The sequence below is a fragment of the Porites lutea genome, chromosome 4 (genome assembly GCF_958299795.1).
Source record: "Porites lutea chromosome 4, jaPorLute2.1, whole genome shotgun sequence".
In the NCBI taxonomy this organism is placed as follows: Eukaryota; Metazoa; Cnidaria; class Anthozoa; order Scleractinia; family Poritidae; genus Porites; species Porites lutea.
The window spans coordinates 3473718-3496516 of record NC_133204.1 but is presented as its reverse complement, the minus strand read 5'-3'; the positions used below and the strand labels follow the sequence as shown (position 1 = coordinate 3496516).

The window sequence follows — 22799 nt, the reverse complement described above, 5'->3', positions numbered from 1 at the left end:
TTCGGAGCCCCCCCTCCTAGCGCAACAATTTTTTCAGAGCCCCCCCTTCGGGTGTCTAAAAATTTTCGGAGCCCCCCCTCAATATCTTCATCCCCCACCCCCTTGTCATATTAAATGAACTTTCCCTAAGAAGGGAAATTTGTGTCACCGTCGTTGTAGCTATGGGTACGGCAAAACGGGTAGCAAAAAGAATGCAACTTGTCTTGCAACATTGCTGTAAAACGAGTTGAACAGCGATGTTGCGCGTTTTACCGCCAACATCAAAACTGTCTTGTAATAAAACACGTTAACAGGTTTGAACGTGGGTAAAACGCGCAACTACGCTTTTCAACTCTTTCTGCAGCAATTTTGCAAAACAAGCTGCACGTTTTTGTTGACCGTTTTACCGAAGCTTTAAGGTCCCTAATAGCAATGGCAGGGGCTCCAACTTCAGAAAGATCACACCTCTTAATAGAAAGTTAAAATATCCGGCGACCAACATTTAATGCTATTAGGTCGGTGTAACGTACATTCGATAGCCAAATTATCTCGAAATACTGTACACAATAAAATAAAATCTGTATTAGAAGCAAGAAATAAAAACGGTGAATATACCTACTGAGACGAGCTCGAAGCGTTACTCTTCGCAATTACACTACATTAACTTCGTTGTGTTCCTATTTACAATCTGACTCTAATGTACTAAAATCACTTTAAAATTATAATTACAATTCGAAAGTCGCACTACCTTTAAAATGTATTGGTGTATAACCTGGGCAATACAATTCGATTAATTTATTGGGCAATACCATACTCAAACTACACTTAAAATGTGCAAGCGTGTAGTGTGAACAGAGCTAGCCAGCGTAGCTGGCGCAATTGTTTTTGCGCGTGTGAGAGTTTTGGCGGCGAAGGCGCGAGAAAATTCAAAGCGTCTCCATCCAATCTCTGGGCGGCTTCGCAGTTCCTATGCCAAAACTTTGCTCGCGTTAAATAACAATCCCGTCAGCTACGCAGGCTAGAACAGAGCCGGAAAAACTTCTATTACAGATCTCTATGGACCTGTTGATAATCAGTAGAGTTGTCAGTGTTAAGGCCTGTTTATACTGGTTAACCGGGTATGAGCTGAGCCAGCCTAGTAAAGCGGGCCAGCCCGGTTATTCATATAAACTGACCCTTAATTGACAATCTAATTAAAATTCGTTTCTGTAGAGGAAACCAACAGTCTTTCGCGGACGTTTTAAAATTGGCAGCTTAATCCTTCACTTTAGTCACTTGTTTCATACAAAAAGGCGTTTCTTGCCAAGATTCCCCCAATTAGCCTACTAACACTATTATTATGGAATTACAGAGACTAGCTTTCTATATGTTGTTAACTATGCTGGACTAATACCTATTTTCATTGTAGTACCCGACCCTTTGATGACTGTACAGGTACATTGTACATACACTTCATGACAGGACAGCCTACAAATCTAACACATCAGCCACCATTCTGCGGCTAACATACTATTGTTATGAAGCAGGCCTGTGACGTCAAAACTGTGTGTAACATTAATCCTTCTTCCATTTCCATGATGCAGTTGTTCTGCTCCAGTAATATCAACATGCAATTCCTTTGAATGACTGCCACGTTAAAAACTACCACAATTAAATGAGCACCATACGAGTGGATATGGCATTTTCTCATCATAGCTTCTCGGTTGCATCAAAGCGTGGACACGAGATAAAAAAATGTTCTATTAGGGTCCCAGACATGACGTGTTTTGCCGCAAAACATTTGAAGTTTGACAGCCGTTAAAGGAAACCGACGCACCAAAGGTAAACTGTGTATATTTTTTAGATCAGCACATTCAACTCATATTCCATTTTTCTCAACTTTCAGGCATATTTCTTGCTCAGAAACAGCACACTTGCCTCCAGAAATTATTATTAGTGTCTACAAATTCTTGCAAAGAATATTTTGTTGAGCAAAAACAAATCAAGTTGACAACAGCCGCCTACTCCAAACTTCGAATGTTTGGCGGCAAAACATGTCATGTTTTTTTCTCACGTGTACACGCTTAGATGCAACCAGCGGTAATAAAAATAATTATTGTAGTCTGTCCAGCCTTTGCAAGAAGCCTGTAGAAGATTAGTCTTCTTGTATCTTAATGAATTATTTTGTTATTTAACAATCAACTCTCTGGTAGACATAATTGGTACCAGAAATTTAACTGTCCATCTTTGCAACTAGTTCACATTTTATAGAGGTGCCAATTAAGCCGTTCACTGCTTAAAAATGTCATAATTTATCACTCTAAATTTTGAAGCTCTGTAGACAAAATCTTACAGTGTTAGTTTTGAAATGAAACCTCTCGGCAGAACTCTTAAACAGTGCTATAGTTTTTATTTCTTAGATTTTCACCAAAAGAAATGGGATTTTTTTGTGAATTCTTTCCTGGACCACTGTTAAGAGAGTTGACTGTTTCATTAAATGCATGATTTTAATTGTTTAATGACAGGTTCTATCACCACTCTACAATACCTACAACTTAAGTTTTTGTCCCAGAATGAATATGATGGGAGAGCTTTACAATGTAACTGTACATCAGCTATTGAATACTAACATACGGCACAGTCAGCAGTTAGAAGCAAATTAGATCACCCAAAATAAAAATCTAACCCTAGTATTAAAACATTAAATTTATAGACACTCTTAGCTATTAGTCTAACTTACTTTTCCATATACAGCATGGATAATCAATTATATGTGACCACAATATTCTTCATGACATTGATGAGCAATGAGCAGATGGGGAACCCATTTGAGTTAAGACTTTATCTAACCACTGAAGAGGGCCATTAAGGTGGAGCTCAATCCAACAGGGCGTGCTTGTGACAGTTTGTCTGCGATATTCCGCACCCCAGCCTTTGACAAAAGACATCCTGATTGTGCACATACGAGTTAATGCATATACTGCTTCAAAACCTTGATTGACAGATTGCGATAATAACTGCGCAAATTCTTGGTTATTAAAGATCTTCAGATTGCAACCAGGAGGAATCTTACAAACAGTGGCAGGATGCCAGCCATATCGTTGATTGCAGTTGGGACTTTGAACGAATATACTACTGTCACTTAAACACTCTGCGAAGACTTCCCCACCAATGTAATAAAGACGTACACCTTTTCCAATGTGTTTCCGTGTCAACTCAACCTGAGGGTTTCGATTAATGTTTGACAACAATCCAAGGCAAAACCTGTCCGCACTTGAAGGATCAGTAAAGCCATCAACTGTTAGACTTGGCGTGGCTGCATTAAAAATTTCACCAACTCTTGTATTCATCTCGTAATAGGAAATTTGGCACCAGTAAGTAGGTTCTGTATACTGAACTGGTTGAGCATCTAACAAAGAGAGCACAAACAGCACTCAAAATCACATACACATAGCAACAGAACTTGCACGTCTGTGGCCTGAGTCGTTTGTACAATTTGACCTACCGGGTATCACAATTAATGCATTTAAATGCAATTTAAAGGAGTCAACAACTAAGACCACCTTATATGTAAGTGCCTGAGCTCAGCAGTAAATCGATCATGTGATTCACTGGCCCCTGGATACTCAAGGAACCCAATCTCCATTTTAGCGATGCATTTGTTAACAGGCACTTAACAGGCCTCTTTTTATTTGCCTCTTTAATTTGTTTTCTCTTTTTAATCATTTCAATAGTCATACCTGCCAACGACGGATCTGGAGATAGAGGACAAGCATCTGCAAGGAAAATAAGAATAAAATAAGAACAGTACTTCACTTTTTAAGCAACATTCTCAATATCGTTACGTCATTGAATCTTTAAGTCCCTAGTGTAAGCTTCACTCCCCCACATACCTCACAACTACCTTGAATGCCAGTACATGTACCTACTTAACAGAATAATATATGTTTGGAGGTTCAAACTAACAACTAATAGCTGACCTGTCTGCATCTGCTGATGTTCTCCAGACAGTTCAGAGCACTGATCTTCAGACATGTATCCACCTGCCCCATTTGGAGTATCTTCACATAAATAAAAAGAATATGAGACACCTTTGAGTGATATATTATACCAATTACTTGATAACTCTCAGAATCGACAGGTCATGAAAACAATATTATAAAATGAGTTAAAGGAGCTGTGTCAAGAAATTTATCGAAATGCAAGACTTGTACCACAATACACATGTACATCAGTGTAACATAGGGTACTTTTATGAAAATGAGTAAAATATTCCCAAACCATCATAACTTGCCAGATATTAAGTAATTAACATCAAAGAAACATATTTGGAAAAATTTTCATGGTATAATTCTTGTCTACAGCTTATTTTAGAAATTACCCAGAATCCTTTTTGGGCATGGCATCTGACTTTTTGGCTTGCTTAGCATGACTATTATCGCTAAAATACAACAAGTGTATTAAGCTAGAAGTGCTTTTTGTCTGCCTCTTTCTTTTTCTTGATCTTTTCTTCCCTCCACATTTATTTGAAAGGCTTTTCTTCTCGGTATTCATCTTGGTATTGTGTAACGCAATCGTGACGTCCACTCTATTTATACCTCACGTTTTCCCGCTTCTTGCCCCTGATTTGTTATAAAAACACCCCCCAGATACTAAGGAGAGGTTACACAGGACTCCTTCGCTGTTTCTTGTGGATTTCGGCTGGAAAATGGCTTGAATTCAAGTCTCATTTGGGAAGTTTTCTGCTGGGAGTGTGGTGGTAATTCGATTGTTACGCTAAGACAAACATGGCATTCAACTGGAAATATGTTTCCGATTCACCATTTGTAGAATTTCTTCGTTTTAAGCCTACTGAAGACTAAAAACCTTACCAGGATTTGAAGACCAGTAACTGAACTGTGTTGCAGCTGTGTATCAGTGACCATTGTTAACTAGAGGCTGAGATACCGGTTTTCTTTCGGGTAAGTAATATTTAATTTCACACATCAAAAGTACACAACAGTTTAGTTTCCGAACACGAAAATTCTTTATTTCTTCATCACCGTGAGTAATCTTTAAAAACCTTTCTTACTCGATGGTAAACAATGTTATGAACTTTAATCAGACGAATTATCTTCTTTTGTAGGTGCGGTTGGAAGTCGCTAGCCGTGTATTTGTAAGGCATGGAGCGCTGTTGGACCTTGAGCGTTACACAGGCACTTAATGGCAACCGTCCCTAGAATTATAATTCTCGTTATTTGAAAAATAAATGCAGAGAACTGTAATTTTGCGTATGGTGTCGTTTTTTCCTATTTAATATTTCTGATCTGTTGAATTTTCTTAATGAGATAGTGTTAAGGGTGAAATTTTACTTTTTTAACTATTTCATGCAAATTAGCTGTTACGCGTTACATGATGATTTTGTAACTATTTTCTTTCATCTTCAAGATTTTTTTGTTCCTAGGTTCTTCCAAATGATATTTTTTTACTTAGGCGGAGCGCGAAGTAAAGGATTCGCGACGCTCAGGAATGTATCAAAGTTGCAATTTTTTGACTAGATTGGGCAAGCAAAGTCTGTAGGTTTTCGGCTCTATTCGGCTATTTGTCGAAGTGAGAGCCGAATTAGTTCGAGATATCTCGAGATCACTTCGATTTCTTTGATTTATTCTTAAACTTTTTCCAGGAAGAAAGAATTATTATTTTGGCCTTCCCGGGGTTTGAACCGACTCACCTGTGTGACCCGTCAGATCAGAGGAGACTCTAAGTTGAGGGATTAGCCGATTGCGCTACTGCGACCCAAGGTAGTTTGGGATATGAAAAATAGTTATGAAATGATGCACTAGTTGCGGGACAAAATTGGGCGTGCAAGTTCGTGACTTTTCGGCTTGTTTCAACTATTTCACGAAATGAGATTGGACTACTTCGTGATATCTTGAGATCACTTCGAGTTTAGTCTTAAATTACTCGAGGAATAAATAGAGGATATTTCGTGGCCGCGCAGCGACACGAAATTTCTCTTCAAGTGTTGAAAAACATTTCCAAGTGAGCCCTCCTTTCGAACTGTTTTATGATGAATTTAAAGTTACAAAATGCTGCACAAAGACATTTTGTCTTTGTTGAGTGTTACGTAGTAAAATTGCTTTCATGTGTTGCGTGACTTTCTTCGCATTAGTCATGAATAATTAATTAGGGCATGTTTACATTTCAGCATGAGTCAGCAGATTTGCATTAGTTACTGAAATCATAAAATATGTCGAAAAGCTGCTACTATTCGCCTGCTTAGTATTTTCTAGAACCTTATGTCAAACGGTATACAAGTTCCAAGGGAGTTCTTTTGACGAACTAAGTTTTATCCCACGAGCTGGACTGCTGTGTTTAGTCAAGTGTGACGAAGGTCGATTATTCAGGTTCTGTGTTTACAAGTTCGCGGAAGCCGTAAGATATCTGAAGTTCAAGTGAGAGTTTGTTATTATTGGTAGAGGCTGTTTAGTTTTACTCAAAGTTCAAGTCAAGTTTGTGTTGACGGATGCTGTGTTTTAAAGCTCTGTAAAGGCTATGTTCCTTTGGTGTTAAACTTCCTTGTGTTAATCCGACATCCCTGCGTGCTGAAAGTCAGTGAATAATTATTCTCAAAACATTCGAACTCGTGACTTTGAGTTTTAGCCAATTCCATTTTCAACGTAATTGAATCCTTACCCATGCCTTACATATCTTTAATCAGTACATGAGACTGCTATGCTGTTTTTGAAGCCTGATGTGACTAAGAAAAATAGAGAATTGTTTTTTAGAAGGATTTGTATGGAGTCATCAGAGCATAACTGGGCTAATATCGCGGAGACAATTTCTCCTGAAATGCTAGTTTTTGGCAATTAGGCCTCTTGGATGTTGCTCTTTTCAGAATATCCTGACAAATCCCATAATTTCACACCTTACTCTTACCATATTTGATTTCTTACTATTCCTCCGCATTTACAATTAATTAGTTCCACAACCACGACGCCGAAGTGTACGCTAGCTCCGTAGCGTCTTGTTAACATATCAATTAACTACAATCCTTGTTGAAGTAAGGTAGAAAGTTTAAACGAAATCCGTCATTAGCTTGCAAAGATATAGGAAAATATATTGGAGCAACCACTAATGTACATGTGTATTGTGCTACAAGTCCAAACAGTCAGAACTACTGACCTAACTGTGTGAAACATAAAAACAATACATCAAAACATTGCCAGAAGGAATATATAACCCAGCAAATTATACAAAAGGCAGCACAGATGGACAAACTTGGTAAAGATTGAACTGGACTGCAATTAGTCATTTTTTAGCCTAACATTTTTTCAAAATCGTTTTTGTTGATTCTAATGTTTGATATAATGCTTAAGATGAAGGCAGGAAGCTGTGCATTTTTTCATTTACAAGTAATTTCTGAAGTTCCATAGTGAATAAGGACACCTAATTTGCATTAAAAACAAATGAACTAGCCAGATGCAACACGGCCTCTCTGAACAGTATTCCCTTTCATTTGGATGATCAGTAAGAAATAGTAGTCCCACAAAAGTGTTCCCAGTGTCCTCCTTACATGTATTTATTATTTCTACAATTTTTTAACCTCAATTATGTACACAATTTAAAGCAATGTACCAATGAAGCAAGCAAACTGAATTCCTCTGGAAAAATGGACCTGAGCTTCTGATCAATTAAAAAACCTAAAAAATGGTCAGTGGAAAACTTAAAAAAAAAAACAGGTCAACTCAATGAGTTGTACACCTATGCCCATGATACACTCATGTGCAACTGGTCAGAAGTCCCTCCCCAAAACATTTTGCCTAAGCATTGTTTCCAATTTCTCTTGGGGTGGCTGTAATACCCAGGAGAAATGAATGCAAAATTTTAGGGGGCAAAAAAGGTGCCTTATGGGAGATGTGCAAGTAACGTATAGCAAGTTAAACACGGATTGTACATGCCTTAGACTCTGAGCACATTCCACATCCACTAACATAAAAAGGGTGGACAAATGGACAGATGTCACAACCAAAAGTTATAGGATGTATGGATAACCATTATTTCTTACCATTGGTGCTCCACTGAGTGCACTTCGCACACAGAAGAGCACTACTAAAATAAAATTACCACTATAGGGAGGATTTTACCTACCAGGCAGCTGGAAAGGAGAATTGGTTGGTTCTGAAATGGGAAAGGGAGTGTTGTCTGGTCTGAAGACGTCTGGTAATGCTGGTCTTTCTATGGCTCTATCAATTGGCACTCGTGGAACAAGAACTGGCGGAAGAACTGAAAAAAAAATTTTAATTTTACAATTCTCACAAATACATGTACAGAATGTATGTCCAGGGCTTATGAGGACTTCTAAAGGAGCTTAAAAATCAGGGCAAGAGATATTTGGGGGCTTTAGCAATGACGATGGTGATTGCTACAAACATGTCTCCTGGCAGCTTTTCATGAACAAATCAGGTTATTTTCAAGATAACAAGGCCTGTGATCATGATCATTTACATGTGAAAAACAGGAAGCTTTGAGATAAAATGAGGTTACATGTACCGCCAGCCTCGCTTTCTATTCAAAGGCCAAGGTACTGGGCACAAGGTACAAAGGCCTATTATATAAGCAACTGTAAGCAACCATTACCCATAAACACAAATCAGCATAATCACATATGCATTTACTTAAACACTTCTGTAGTTACCCTTTCATGTCTTTAAAGGAAAGTTCAGGAGAATGGGCTTCAAAGATTTAATTCAAATAAATGGTTCAATTGTTTTGCCATTCCTTAGGTGATGATGCCTTAACGACCCAGTAAATATTATTTTGATATTCATTTAGTCTAGTTCTGGGTGGCTCAAAACAAGAACCATCCAGACTGTCAGCTAATAACACGGCTGCAGTCCAAGAGGATTTCTTCTTATCTATTTTGAGGACTGACTGGGTGCCAGAGAAGGCAACGAAGTCAATCTCTAACTTGAGATAACCTGTAGTCTGTATACATTTGTGTTTTCCTGAATGTACATAAGGAAATCTCCTGTACATAAACGTAAACAATTAACTAATTGGATTTCAATATAACTTTCTATATTTCAGACATCATCTAAAAATAATACAAGCTCAAGGTCTCCTTTGAAGTGACCTTTCGCAGTAGTAAACATCTATTCACATCTTAGTATGGAGAAAAACTTAGCAATAACATCATTTACAGCTAAGAAAATAAGCCGTTAGTCTTAAATAAGATTAAATAGGCTCATTTGGGTACTTAACTGTCCTAAAAATATCACTCAATACCCACTGGTTGAGATAAATGACTTAATTTTCTTATGTTACATTTATTTGGCATTTAAGTGTCCCCTTTGATGTTTGCACAGAAACCTACATTGCAACCCATTCAATTCTAGAATGGACCCAAAACACGTAAAATACTATTAATTTAAAAATAAATACTTCTAAAATACATGTACAGTGTGGACCATGTGAAAGTACATGAAATGCTGCTAAATTCTTAGGCACAACTGCATCACATCTCCACTGTAAACTTTAGGACTTCAGGACAGATTTAAAAATCAAAACCTGCTTGGTAGAAAGAGTCATTTTTTAATCTGTTAAGTTCATAACCGAAAGTGGTGACAAAGTGATTCAAAGGTTCATGCTTTGGGCATTTAAAACCTTCATCAGAGAGAAACAATTCACTCCTGCACTGACACAGAACCACAGCTTCTTTAAACTAACTGTTTATTCACCAACTGCTCTACATGCATGTAGAGTACTTGTGTTGCAATCAATATGTTCACTAGACATAAATGTTTATGCAGGCTATGTCTATCATGGGCTTACTTTAATAACAACTTAAAGCCCTGAATTTAAACTTCTTTTAGAATCTCTTAAAGGGATCAACATCAAATTTCTTCTCGTTTACTTTTTAAATATACTTATGCTTTATCATTCAGACACTTAGGTCATGAATTAAGAGTACAAATAACCAAGATGAATTTAATAAGAGTTAAGCCCACTTGTTATTATTGCTATTATTATTATTATTATTATTATTATTATTATTATTATTATTTAATACAATGTAAGCATCCAGCTATCTTTCCCTAGAGAGGAATGCCAGAAACATATGTAGACCATGCAGTACAAAACAATTTGAAAACACTGATAGACTGCGATCTTACTGTTGGCAAGCATTAGCAAAGCAGCATACATGTACTGTTCTATAACATTAACTAGCGTTTTATTTTCCAACACTCTCACTTGCACTCATTGTTTAATGGAGGTACGGGAGCATTGATCGAGTGCCAAGCAGAAGGTGCAAGCCTTCTAATGAGAGAGTTTGACCTCAATTTTTAAGTGATTAGGGTAGGGTGGGAGGGATACTGCCATCTTCTCTGGGGACACTTGATCAAGTTTGAAGGGTAGAATGCAGCTTGAAATTCATCTTTTTAAACTTTATTCCAAACCCCTGGAGAGAACACCAATCTCACAGGATTGGGTTAGCCTAGATTGGGTGTGAATACCTCTATGATGTTAACAGGGGGGCGGGGGGCTTAATGGGGGGGGGCTTATTAAATTTCTTCCCCTAAAAAGGGAGCGGGCTTATTATTAATTATTATTAATTAATAGAGGATATACGGTATTTTTAACTACATTTTACTTTACTTTTAGTAGGTTTGACCATACAACACCTAAATGAGATATTGAACTGAACCCTACAACACAGCTTTATAATTAAACAACATTTTTTGGTCTTACTCCTGTACAAAGCAGAAATCACATCACACCACATTTGGCCTCTCTGCCACAGTTTAGGAAAAACAAAATAACTCTGAATGTCAATTGACAGAGAACATGTGAAAAAAAAAACATCATAGACCACAAGTTAAACTACTACAATAACAAATTGTACTGCAGTGATAAAAAATTGTAAGACCACTTCAACAGGGTTGCAACTGTTATTTTACTAATGTGATAATCAGAATAAGTGCTTTGAGAATGTGTAAATCGAAAAAAAATCTCTCAACACCTTACACAGGAAAAGTGGATTTCAAGGTGCAAAAAACCACCAAAGTTAAATTTTCCAAAATCGTCCAATCCACTTTTAAAGAGATGGTAATGGAATTGTCATTTTATAACCCTGAATATGACAAACGTGAACATTGCATATCAATTCTAGGAACTTCTTTTTCTTGTTGACAACTATACGACTGTTCCAAAATTTTTGACACCAGAGGACAGGCCCCTCCCAATTAACACTACCTGTAAATCTAGGAAATGGTTGCTTTTTTCAGCCTATTACTGGCAACAGACAAAAACAAAACATACAACAACTCATGACCTGTCTAAAGCAAAGCATCAACATTTCATTCTTCCCATCAAACGAACAGAAATAAGACACAGAGCTTTAGCAGTAAAAACAAAAACACCAGTAGAGATAGAACAAAGAAACAAAGAGAAAATACACTCAGAGATCTCAAATTATGATATGCTTGCATTCCACTAAAATAAGGATGGATCCTACAGAGTTACTGAATGTGACTTTTTCCAGAATATACAACTGGAAACAGAGTTTGAGAGTAAAATGTCTTTTACAGATATACTGAGTAGGCTCAAATGAAAACAAAAATATTGAATTCTGTAATTACGGCATTAATCCTAAGGCTTTAAATAGACTTCCTGTCAATATAAAAACCAACAATTAAAATTCAAATGTTGCTACAGTTTTGATGGAAAAAAATAAATTAGTTAAACTAAGTGGCCTATACAAACTTAACTACCACTGAAAGATCTAAAGAAGAATTTCCCTTTCCTCGATAAAGACATCAAATATGATTGATGTGATCCGCACTTGGTCAAAAATGTTTATATCAGATAACAAAAATCTCCTGTTTTGGAACGCAAGGAAACTCCCTTCCGGAGTTCGATATAAGCCAAAATCTTTTGTATTTTATTTCCCCTATATTGTTTTCACAAGGACAACACACGTACATGTAGAGAAATAATCTCACTGTTACATGCGAAAAAAGCTAGGTATTAGCTAGATTGGTGTTTAAAATAATAAACTATTTTACATGTACGCGCAATGGATGAAATGTAGTGGGCATGAATTAAGGAACGCGCAAAAAGACAAAATAGCAATTTTCAGAGAGAAATACTTAGATAACAAAAGACGCCAATACTGTGATCTCTGCCAAGCAATTTATGAACTGAAAACATCCCAGTATTCGAAGTGTTGCTTTCCGCGGATTAAAATACCTCATGGAAGTGAGCACATCAAAAAAACACGCCGAGGTCGTGGTCAAACACATTGCAATACTTCCATCGCCAGGCAAGTCAAGCTTATAATAAAATTTTCAACGACCTTTAAATCAATATAAAACTCTACTGAAACAATATGTCATTGAAGAATCCCGTCAAAGGGTTGCTGAAAGTACTTGAAAGTTCGCTTAGCGTGATCCCACGCTAACATAAACACACAAACTCAAATGTCAAATACACAATTTACTAAATCTGCATACAACTGAAGGAAACAAAAGATGACAAGCACCATCCTACAACGTATAAAAACTTTAATACGGATCGAAATAAGACGCGAGTGAGTCGAAGGCAAAGACGATTAAAACACTGTATGAATTGAAAATCATGTTATTTAAGATCCAACGAGTACATCTAACTTGCTTTCGTAAAATATGAAACAGTTAATTTTTTGTTTTCTCTACAACTTCTTTGCTACTTTAAGAAAAGTGGCGATCAGAAAGCAGTAGCAAAACTACGCCTAAAAACCCTTCTCGTGATATGTAGAAAACATACAGGTTAATGTAAGAGTTACGACGTCAAAAATCTAAGCATCTGTTTTGAAATGGAAATTTCGACTGATCAGATCGGATCAAATCCTAGATCTAATAAGCAACAACTGAATATCGAAGGTCAGAAAATATACGCCTGTACAACGAAATTCCACTTGGAAAATACTCCGGAATGGTACACGATCTCTTTCGGAAATCCTTTGCAGGTTCTTGCACACGTTTGGTTAATGAAATAAAAAAAATGAGAACACTTTTACTAAATTCATAGAAATTAAACGAAAGATGATTCGAGTAGAAACTTAACCTCAAAAGGATTGTGTTTCCTTTATAGTACGTAAAATATTCGTTCCACCAAGGTTTGGTAATTATCAAACACATGTGAGCAGAGCAAGAGAGCTACAAGAAATATGTAAGCTTATTTCTCTTCACAACTTAGGCATTACAACGTTGTCGGCGATTATGTTCGCTTGTCATCCCAGCTATTTCGATATAGACAAAGTATAACTTTGGCGTAAGTGAAATATACAAACGGTTTGACACCGACAACGATCTGCCAACACACGAGCAGTGTACAAATTAATGTTACACGCGCCGAGACCAAAACAAAACGAGATCGACTAATTGGGACGCCGAGCGAACACAAAAGCAAACCCTTCCTTTACTAGCAAGGCTTTTTTTGCGTAAAGAAATTACAAGAATACTTTTGGTTACGTTACCTGGCGTCTCGACTCGCTGATAGTGGAAAGGATTCACACAAACTTCGTCTTTCTTCAAGCTGAAAGCATAATCGCAAGATTCGATCGGTCGTAGCTCGTGATGGCTTTGTAAGTCTGGCCAACGCCATAATCTACAGTAAATCACATGTGGAAGGCCTTTACGGTGCGAAACTTGCAAACGGCCGTCCAAGCTGCGAGGGATTGTCACACATTTTGTAGGTATTCCCGGGTTTGTACTTCCCTGGGTGATCGCTCTTTCTAGCTCCTCGAGGCCTCCGGTCTTCTTCAACTTCTTCACTAAACTCTTGACGGCCTTTTCGGCCCATTTGTCATCGTCATTTTGGTCCGTACTTCTTTTCCAGCCCAGCAAGCGCTTCACTATAGGCGGTGTAAAGGGTAGAAGTGTAGTCATTTTATAACTACAACTTCCAACTTCGCCTCCCCTTTCGAGTGACAAAAAAACGCGCTATCTTTCCACTCTGCGAAGTTAGCTATCCTTCGCTCATTGCACCAGGGATCGAGTCCATTTTGACTGACAGCTGAGGCAAGCAAGGAGTATACTAGCCAATAAGACTTCGCTATTCATTTACGTCACACTCTATTGACATTGACACAAAGCTTATGTATCCTTGTCGGTTGATATCACGTGACGCAAGCATTTTTATAGAACAAGCGACGAAAAAAGCCCAAAAAACCTGCTTGCTTAATTAGTATCAACAAACTTCCGCCTACTAAAATAAGAGAATTGAATATTTAAATCGATGTACGTTTATTTTTAGAGACCTCCTGGATAACCTTGATAACCTGTGGGTAGAAAGGACACAAATTTTCAATTCAACAGACAAAGAACAAAAAAAGATATTGCCCAACCAACTGAACCGAAAAGCCATGTAGCTTGCATGCCAGTGTGAGTATGAAATCAAAAGTTGATTAAGATATATTACAGCATCATTTAGAATTTCAGTAGAAATAGATTAAAATAGTAGGATGGAAACGTAACTTGATAGTTTAGAATGAATTGATTCGCCTTTGATTAAAATTTTAATTAGTAGCGAACTAATACTGGAGACCTTAATTGGAAATCTCATTAGAACTTGATAAGATCTCCGGTACTTAAACCTGATAGGACCACGAAGAGGGAGCTGAAGCAACGATGACGGCAACGGGTACGAAACCGTTACTTAAAAAGTGAATTCGCGTTGCTTTAAACCGTATTGCGCTTATTCCACCTCATTCAGTTCGTTAAATGTTGGCAATTTTTTCTGGAGTTGAATTCTAAAAGACTGTATCAAAGTTCAGGAACAGAAAAAGAAAGTCATTGTCTTGTGTCCACGTTCTCAACAAAACGTGAAATTAGGTATTTTTACGTCGTAGTCCTGCAGTGATACTAAAGAAAAAAAGCGCGATGCACGTGCTAAGTTGTTGTTTTGCCACTCTAAACCTCTTAGACAGGCTGTTAAAAGAGGGATTTGTGCGTTTTGTGATAAAAGAACCTAAGTGTGCCTATTTTAAAGTGTACCTATTAAAATAGACCTCTGTGTACTTAAGAATTTTTGATATAGAGGCACCGCTGAAAAGTTATGTAACAGGAATAAATCAGTTTAAAATGAAAAATGCATTTTTCGGGGTAAATTTTTTACAAGTAATATAGCCTGTTCCAACAAAACCAATGACGACAGCGACCGCAAGGACAACGGCAAATATAACAAACACCAACTTTGCACGTGGATCACGACATTTCTTTACCGTTTGTTGCACTGACTACGACATGAAACTTCCTCATTTCACGAGCCCAATTTATTGAGTAGGTGAACACAACTCCAAAATTGTCGCTTTCTTTTTCTTACCTTAGACAACGATAGATACGGTCGCAAGGAAAATTTTGCCAACATTTGCTAAATTAAATGAAACTGAATAAGATCGGTGAAGTTTGAAATAGTGCGAATAGACTTTTAGGTGAGTTATCGTTTTGTTGTCACACCAAAATTTTGCTACCATGGCAACATGACGTAACGACTTCTACTCTCTATTTGCTATCAAATACATCGGAAATGTTATATAAGTGAAAAGATCCATTAAGAAGAGTTCCATCTTTGTTTAGAGACGAGCACATAGCAGAGTTTTCGTCGTGAAACCGAGGGGTACTCTCTTGGGCCTGTACAAGGAGGCCTGTACAAGCTCGATAGGGGTGCTTTTTTCAGGCTCCAGGTATAAGAAAGGGTTGGGAATTCACTAGTTGAAGGATATGAATTAAGAGTAGGGAAATCAGTCTATCATTTTGATTTGTAAAAAGTCCCAAACGGGCTAAGAGGCACATTTTATGGCTGTAAAAAAGTGGATAAAACACTCTGGTTTTGTGATGTATTAATAATAGCCACTCTGTTTCCCATATGTTACTTATCCCACTTAGATATGAACGAAGTTGTCTTAGGAAAGCACGTGAGACGCACCTCATTCACCAGGCCAAAACCATCGAGCCTCTGGGAATGAACAAACGTGACGAACTATAATCATTATGTAATCTTTATTTTTTTTTCGGTTACGTTTATTTTTCTTAGCAGCCACACCTTACCACGTCATACCACGTAACTTCCGTTTATTATTTTACAGTGTGTATTCGTGGTTTTTCCTATTATACTGAATAAACCTAATGAAGACTGATATTGGATGGCCAGTCGAAACATTGTATACCTCAGCCTTTTTCACGTTGTTTGATCAGTCTTTGTAGTAGTCTTTTTTACTTTAACTCTATTTTTATGTTTTTCGACTAATCACGATCTTGTTTGATCCAACTTTGAGCTACATTGACGGTTCAGGGTTTTTGCAGTGGTTTTTCAAGCCGTAGTTCACATTTATTCATAATATATTAAAGACAATGGTTTACAGCGGTTAAAAGCGATGCAAAGTTCTAAACTAGGTATATGTATTGGGTACCATTTGCCTATAGATATACTAAAGGGATATTTATTCTGTCAAAAATGGTATATAAAAGAGTAAGGGTCGGAGCGGAGCCTCCCCGTATAATTTTGTTGAGTACCCCTCGGCATGAAGCATACTATTTTATCTGTAAAACTCCTTAAATAGTGGTAACGACATTTTCCGCAAAACTTACTTAAAATAATATTTTTTTTCATTATCACAAAACCTAGAATAATCACTACAGCCAGTGATTTTATTTCTGTCAAATACTCAAGTTTTCTTAAGTCCACAAATGCATTCTCTCCAATTGCTGTGGATCATGCCCGTGAAAAAGAGAATGCTTCTATTAAAGGAGAAGGTGGGACCGTTGGACTTACAGAAAATCCAAGAGCATTACGACACCGGATGATGACATGAGATTGCTAGAACCGTCACCGAACATGAAAAAAAGTCAGCTACGGAGACGAACCAGTCCACTAAGCACAACGAGCAAGTGTTATCAGTCCGAAATGCCTTTTTGAGGAATTTGAATAGTCTAGTCAGTTCAATGGAAGACCTTGAAAATACCCGAAAGGTCTACTGATGCGAGAAGGTGCATTCACCAACTGGAATAGCCTGCGTAGCTGGCGGTATTGTGTGGGTGCGAGATTAAAGTTTTGGCGGCGGAGCCGTGTTCCAAAAAAAGGGAGTAGGGACGAGGCGGTTGAAATACCGCCTGCCAGAAAACCCCGGTATTTTGAATAGTCCGCACACCAGTGTGCGGGGAAACGGATTGGTCGATGGCCATACATATGTCAATCATGTTAGATGAGCCTTCGCGTTCGACTGCATCACCTCCAACTTCTTGTACTTGAGCCGTTTCAACTTTGTATTAGAGCTCTTCATGGAGAACTGATACGACATCGTCTTTGCTAAATAAATAAGCCCCCGTATCAATAAGCTTCCTGTCTCTATCGAGCTGTCAGCAAACCCACCCTAGTACGTTCTTCACTCAAAATTGTTTAATTGAGGGTTTTGTAAAGCATAATGGCAACGAACCAAGAACAAAAGCAGGGCCCGCGAAGTAGTTTTTAAAGTGGGGGCCGGTTTCCACCTCTTTTGCAGAGGGCGGGTGAACGGGAAGGTGGATCATTACAAATTTTATCATTACGAACAGCAAATTTTCTTTCTCCGCAGGCAAGGCAAATTTGTTAGCCTGAGAAAACAGCGGACATTCGGCGACGCTACCACTGGTTTCCCCGCCAAATGACGTCTGAGAAACGAGCGCAGAAATTCCATATACTGATGACGCGTCACTATTCAGATCTGTGTAGCGCTTCTTATTGGTCGTGCCGCGTGCATGGGAAATTTGATTCAACCAATCAGAAGCACTACCCAGCTGGATAGTGACGCGTCATCAGAGGTGAGTAGGGAATTTCTGCGTTCGTTTCTCAGACGTCATTTGGCGGCGAAACAAGTGGTAGCGTTGCCAAATGTCGGCTATTTTCTCAGGCTATAAGTTTGTCTCTTTTCTTTTTGTGGCTGTTTAGAACTGCCAGGTTACTGAACCTTTCACGAGTCATTGTTGAGCGGAGGTATGTTCATAACTTTCAAACCGCTGAAAAGGACGTTTCTCCTGCTGCGCCTCTGATTGGGCATGCACATGCAGAAGTTTGCAGATCATGACCTTCTGAGGTTCCTGTTACTCTCTCATTTTGTCTAGAATGTCATCGAAACATGTACAGCATCCAATATCACAACCATTGATGAAAGCTTTAAATTTCCGGTTAGGCTTTTAATGCGTCAGAGACTACATCATCCAGGGTCACTCAACGATGTTTCCTCTGAAAGTTATTGAAAACACTTTTTAGGCTATCCAGAGTACTTTTAGAAGAAATGAACTCTAAGTGACGCTATAAAATTTGTATCTGGTTGGTCATCGTAAGGGAAATATGAGTCTTTTCGAAATTACAAGGGCCTCAGGATTATTTTTCCGGGGGAGGGGGTACTCCCCTATATCACTGTATAGGTATGTGCCCCCCAAAAGGGTAGGGTTTTTGCGCCGTGGCATCTGAAAACGGGTATAGACTTTACAACCTCGCCCCCAGGGGCGCTTTTCCCTGGCTTTTGAGCCTCCAAAGCCATGGGAAAAGCGCCCCTGGGGACTTTGCTCATTTTGGTCTAGAATCGGGTATGGTTTTCAAGGGAATTACGGTAGTGTACGAACGTATTTATTACTTCAATTCCAAATGAGTAAGAAACAAAGAAAGAAAAATATGGAAATTGGAAATGGATTTAATTTCTTTTTTGTTGCTTTTCTAATCTAAGTAATGATGACTTAATTTCTTAAGGGCCAGGTCTGGAATGGGTGTGAAAAATGATATTTCTTGGTCTGAATTGAAAGAGGGTCAGGATTTGGAGAACCGGGCGACAAACCCCCGCCACCAGGAATTCCCAGGTGTACCCCCTCTCCCCACCCGGATTATTTCTCGAAAATTTTAGATACAATTTTAAGTTTTACGAAAGTGAGAATTTTTCTGAATCCTCTCTCCATCGCATTTTCGAATCCGAAAATTTTAGGTTTCCATTTCCTACGAAAAATAGCCTAACCTGGGGACTGAAATGCGAGAAATTGAACTTAATTAGAAAATCGTAGGGAATTTATTAGATATAATTCGAAAATTGTACATGAATGGAACGATTATCTCGAAATCTTTAGCCTTCCTCAAGCTATAGAAAATTCTAGGGCGTTTTTGCTTCTCGGAACAAATATTTTACAGAAAACAGTCGTTGGGTGCCCCTGATCAACGCTGATATAATTCGTTTTTAATAAGAGAGCGTAGTTCCTTGGAGTAGGCTTCAGATTTAACCGAGAACCTTCATCAATAAAATGACTACATTCCGCATCCTTGCATATGCTCCATAGCCTAGCTGGTTTGAGAAAGTAGAAGTCTTCGACTAAGTGTAGTTTTGTAAAATTAGGAGTTATGAGGCTTACTACGCATCAGATATGGCAAATATACGGTTCATATGAAAATGTTTATTACTTTATTTTTTTTTCTTTAGTTATTTTTCAAAAAGTGTGGAGGAGGAGGGGCAGAGGCCCCTTCAGCCCCTCCCCCTGCGCGGGCCCAGAAAAGAGGTACAGTCGAAACCTCTCCACAACGACCATCTAGGGGACACAAGAAAGTGGCCGTTGTGGAGAGGCGGCCGTTGTGGGGAGGTGGGGGTGTAATTATGACAGATTTTTGTTGGGGAAGTAAAACATGTTTATCGTGTCAAATTTATGCTTACTGTATAAAGTGTGTTGGAGGGGCAGAGGCCCCTTCAGCCCCTCCCCCTGCGCGGGCCCAGAAAAGAGGTACAGTCGAAACCTCTCCACAACGACCATCTAGGGGACACAAGAAAGTGGCCGTTGTGGAGAGGCGGCCGTTGTGGGGAGGTGGGGGTGTAATTATGACAGATTTTTGTCAGGGAAGTAAAACATGTTTATCGTGTCAAATTTATGCTTACTGTATAAAGTGTGTTGGAGGAGCAGAGGCCCCTTCAGCCCCTCCCCCTGCGCGAGCCCTGAAAAGAGGTACAGTCGAAACCTCTCCACAATGGCCATCTTGGGGACACAAGAAAGTGGCCGTTGTGGGGAGGTAGGGGTGTAATTATGACAAAGTTTTGTTAGGGAAGTAAAACATATTTATCGTGTCAAATTCATGCTTACTGAACCCCATAACAGTAATCCAATCGTAAATGATATAAAGAGATGAAATACAGATAAAACGCTAAAATAATTTTTGGAATCAAATCGCTAACATGAAAAAAAAATGCTCGCAACATTCGCCGAAGGAGTTGTAGATAGCTTAAGCTTACTGCAGCAGAATAAATCAGGGAAGACAATCGAAGGCCGGAATGAGTGGCCGTTGTAGAAAGGTGGCGGTTAGTGGAGGTTCGACTGTACTAAGCTTACTGGTTCTTAATTTCGCGGGTCTTTGATTTCGCATTTTTCACAATTGTAAAAAAATCGCGAAATAAAAGGCCCAACCTCGTTCCCAGGTTTCTCTCCTACTGGCCCTACGGAGCGAGGGGCGGGTAGGAGAGAGCCCTGGGAACGAGGTTGTTAAAGACCTGCGAAAATAAATCCTTGCGAAATTTAATACAACGTTTAGAAAATTAAAAACAGAATTAACTCGTATACAACATATACAGGACATGTGTGAACAATCAATGACAAATTGCTTACTGGTTTAACTAGCAACCTCCAACTTTAAATGAAGTCGAGAACACTTGCAAATTTTGATGCCCTTTTTTCATCGTTACCCGTTAAAGCAAAATACTGTCCCGTCAAAATCGTGAAATTAGGTACCCACGAAATTTAGTACTAATAAGGTACACAAACTTGCCTCTAATGAATTGCATTACTGTTGTCAGAGTTGCTTTGTCCCTTTCGAAAACGGCCGCTTTCATTTTTGAGACACTCAGAAAATTTTTGACCTGCTATTGAGAGTTTCTGTTAAAAAAATGAAAATCGCCGCCCAGGGACGAGCCCAGACCTTTAGTAATCTCTCTCCCTATCACTCTGACCCGCCAAAACTCCGAAAAATGTTTGTCAGTGAATTACTAGACTGTCTTTCTTATATCAATAGCAGGTGACTCGATCTAGCCCTTGCCATAACTTGTCTTGTTATCAACACCTGTATTAACGAACACACGTTTTCTTTCAATTGAGCTGACATCAATGGCAATGATGTTTGATGACAGTTCAACTTTTATTGCCGTAGGTAGGTGGCTGTGTGTCATGTGTGAAGTCAGGGTGGGCTCCCTATACTCACGAAGCAGCTTCAATATGGTAATTAGGAAAGCTCCTCTTTGTACGTACCGAAGCACCTGTCCATATGAGAGATGATCACGCTCACAAGGGTTCTTAAATTTTATTGTGAAGGAATTTTGTGCAGTGACCCTTGTGTATTCTGTGGAGTGGAACACTTGCCCATCTTTTTGCACCCGCAGAAACGTTGAACTACTTCCTCACCCTCATGGACCATCTCAAGACCTCTGGCGTTGAGGAAAAGGTTTAGTGCCATCCTCTCGTGAACTGATAATGTCTTTTTAGTCTCAGCTCCCAATACTTCAATACCTTCCTCGACTGCTGCCACGTTTGACCTGTAAATTTTGGGGGGTTAGATATAAGGATGCTATCCATTCTTCTGGAAATTTGTTGATATATTAAACGTAAACATTCAAGAACTCAAGTTAGCAGACTTATGGATTATCTGATGAGTATGCATTTGGCGAAATGAAGACTATAATACAGGAATCAAGTTGAAATTTGTGGTGTAGTGCAAGGTTTTATCAGGATATATAATGTACAGGTTTGATATCCCCATGGTCTCTTTAAATACACCAGGGGCTAGGCTGGTGTTTACCGTATTGATCTCTCTATCTTGGTCTCAAGCTGACCAAGAGACCATTTATATAAAATGTGCAAATATACCTTTCTTTATTCCCAGCCATTTTATTCACAAATGCCAAGGTTTCTGGTGGCAGTGATTGCTGCTGGATGTGTCTCTGTATATCTGATCTGTGGCGTACCATGCCTTGTGTGAAGGATATCTAAAAGGCAAATTTCAATGACTTAATTATTGTTCGATCAAATATGAAAACTTTCAATGACTTCCACTGTACCTTGTCCTTTTCGCGGGTATTGCCTAATTTCATACCGCGCGGGAGCCTGACACTACCGGATTTTCCCGGACTTTTTAAATTCCGGATTGAAAATGGCTTCCAAAATAGAAGGTAAAACAAAGGTCATTGCGTGCAGTTGAAACGATATTAAAGGCCAGATTACTCTAGAAAGTTAATATTCTAAAGCTGAGAACAGTTGTTTTACTGCTATAAAGAACCTCGATTAAAAATTGTGAGAAGAGAAAGATCTAATTGGAGACTTTCGCTACTTGGAAGTATTGGAAGGATTCCCGTATTGTTCGACAAAAAATTTGAACAAAGAACCGTCGAGTTTAGCTCGAGTCTAGCTAGGGGAATGATAAGGGAGTGGATGTACCTGCTTTTACAAACTGCAAAATAAAAACTACCAAAAAGCGAAACACGCCAGAGTGACCCTGAGTGAAAGGGCAACATTGTATATTAGGTCGGCAAGGCTTACATTAGATTTTCTTCCCGTCGCTGCGTACGGTCTTAGTAGAAATCCTAAAGATCAGACCGGAAACAATTCTCACTAAACATGGATAAAAGCAAGTATACTTCAGTCTTACCTGAGAGGCATTTCTCGTCCGGTAACACTGCAGTTCCTGTAATTTGGGCAATCAGCTTCTAATCACAACCAAGTAGATGTCACGTACATCTACCTTTTGGCTAACATGCACTGAGTATAGACTAGTCCCTTATCTCCCTTCATGTGAACAACACAAGTTTAAACATACATAACGCCACAAAG

The 22799-nt window shown here is 38.7% G+C and overlaps 1 protein-coding gene across 1 annotated transcript; it reads right to left on the bottom strand.

Moving 5' to 3' along the window:
* Positions 1–453: 453 nt before the first annotated feature.
* Positions 454–13985, bottom strand: LOC140935300 (mothers against decapentaplegic homolog 3-like). Its single transcript, XM_073384845.1, has 5 exons — positions 13457–13985; positions 8089–8223; positions 3939–4019; positions 3699–3734; positions 454–3367 (listed from the first exon to the last, which is right to left on the bottom strand). Exons 1-5 carry the CDS (start codon positions 13866–13868, stop codon positions 2748–2750), a joined length of 1284 nt encoding a protein of 427 aa, XP_073240946.1. The 5' UTR covers positions 13869–13985; the 3' UTR covers positions 454–2747.
* Between the last annotated feature and the right edge of the window lie 8814 nt (positions 13986–22799).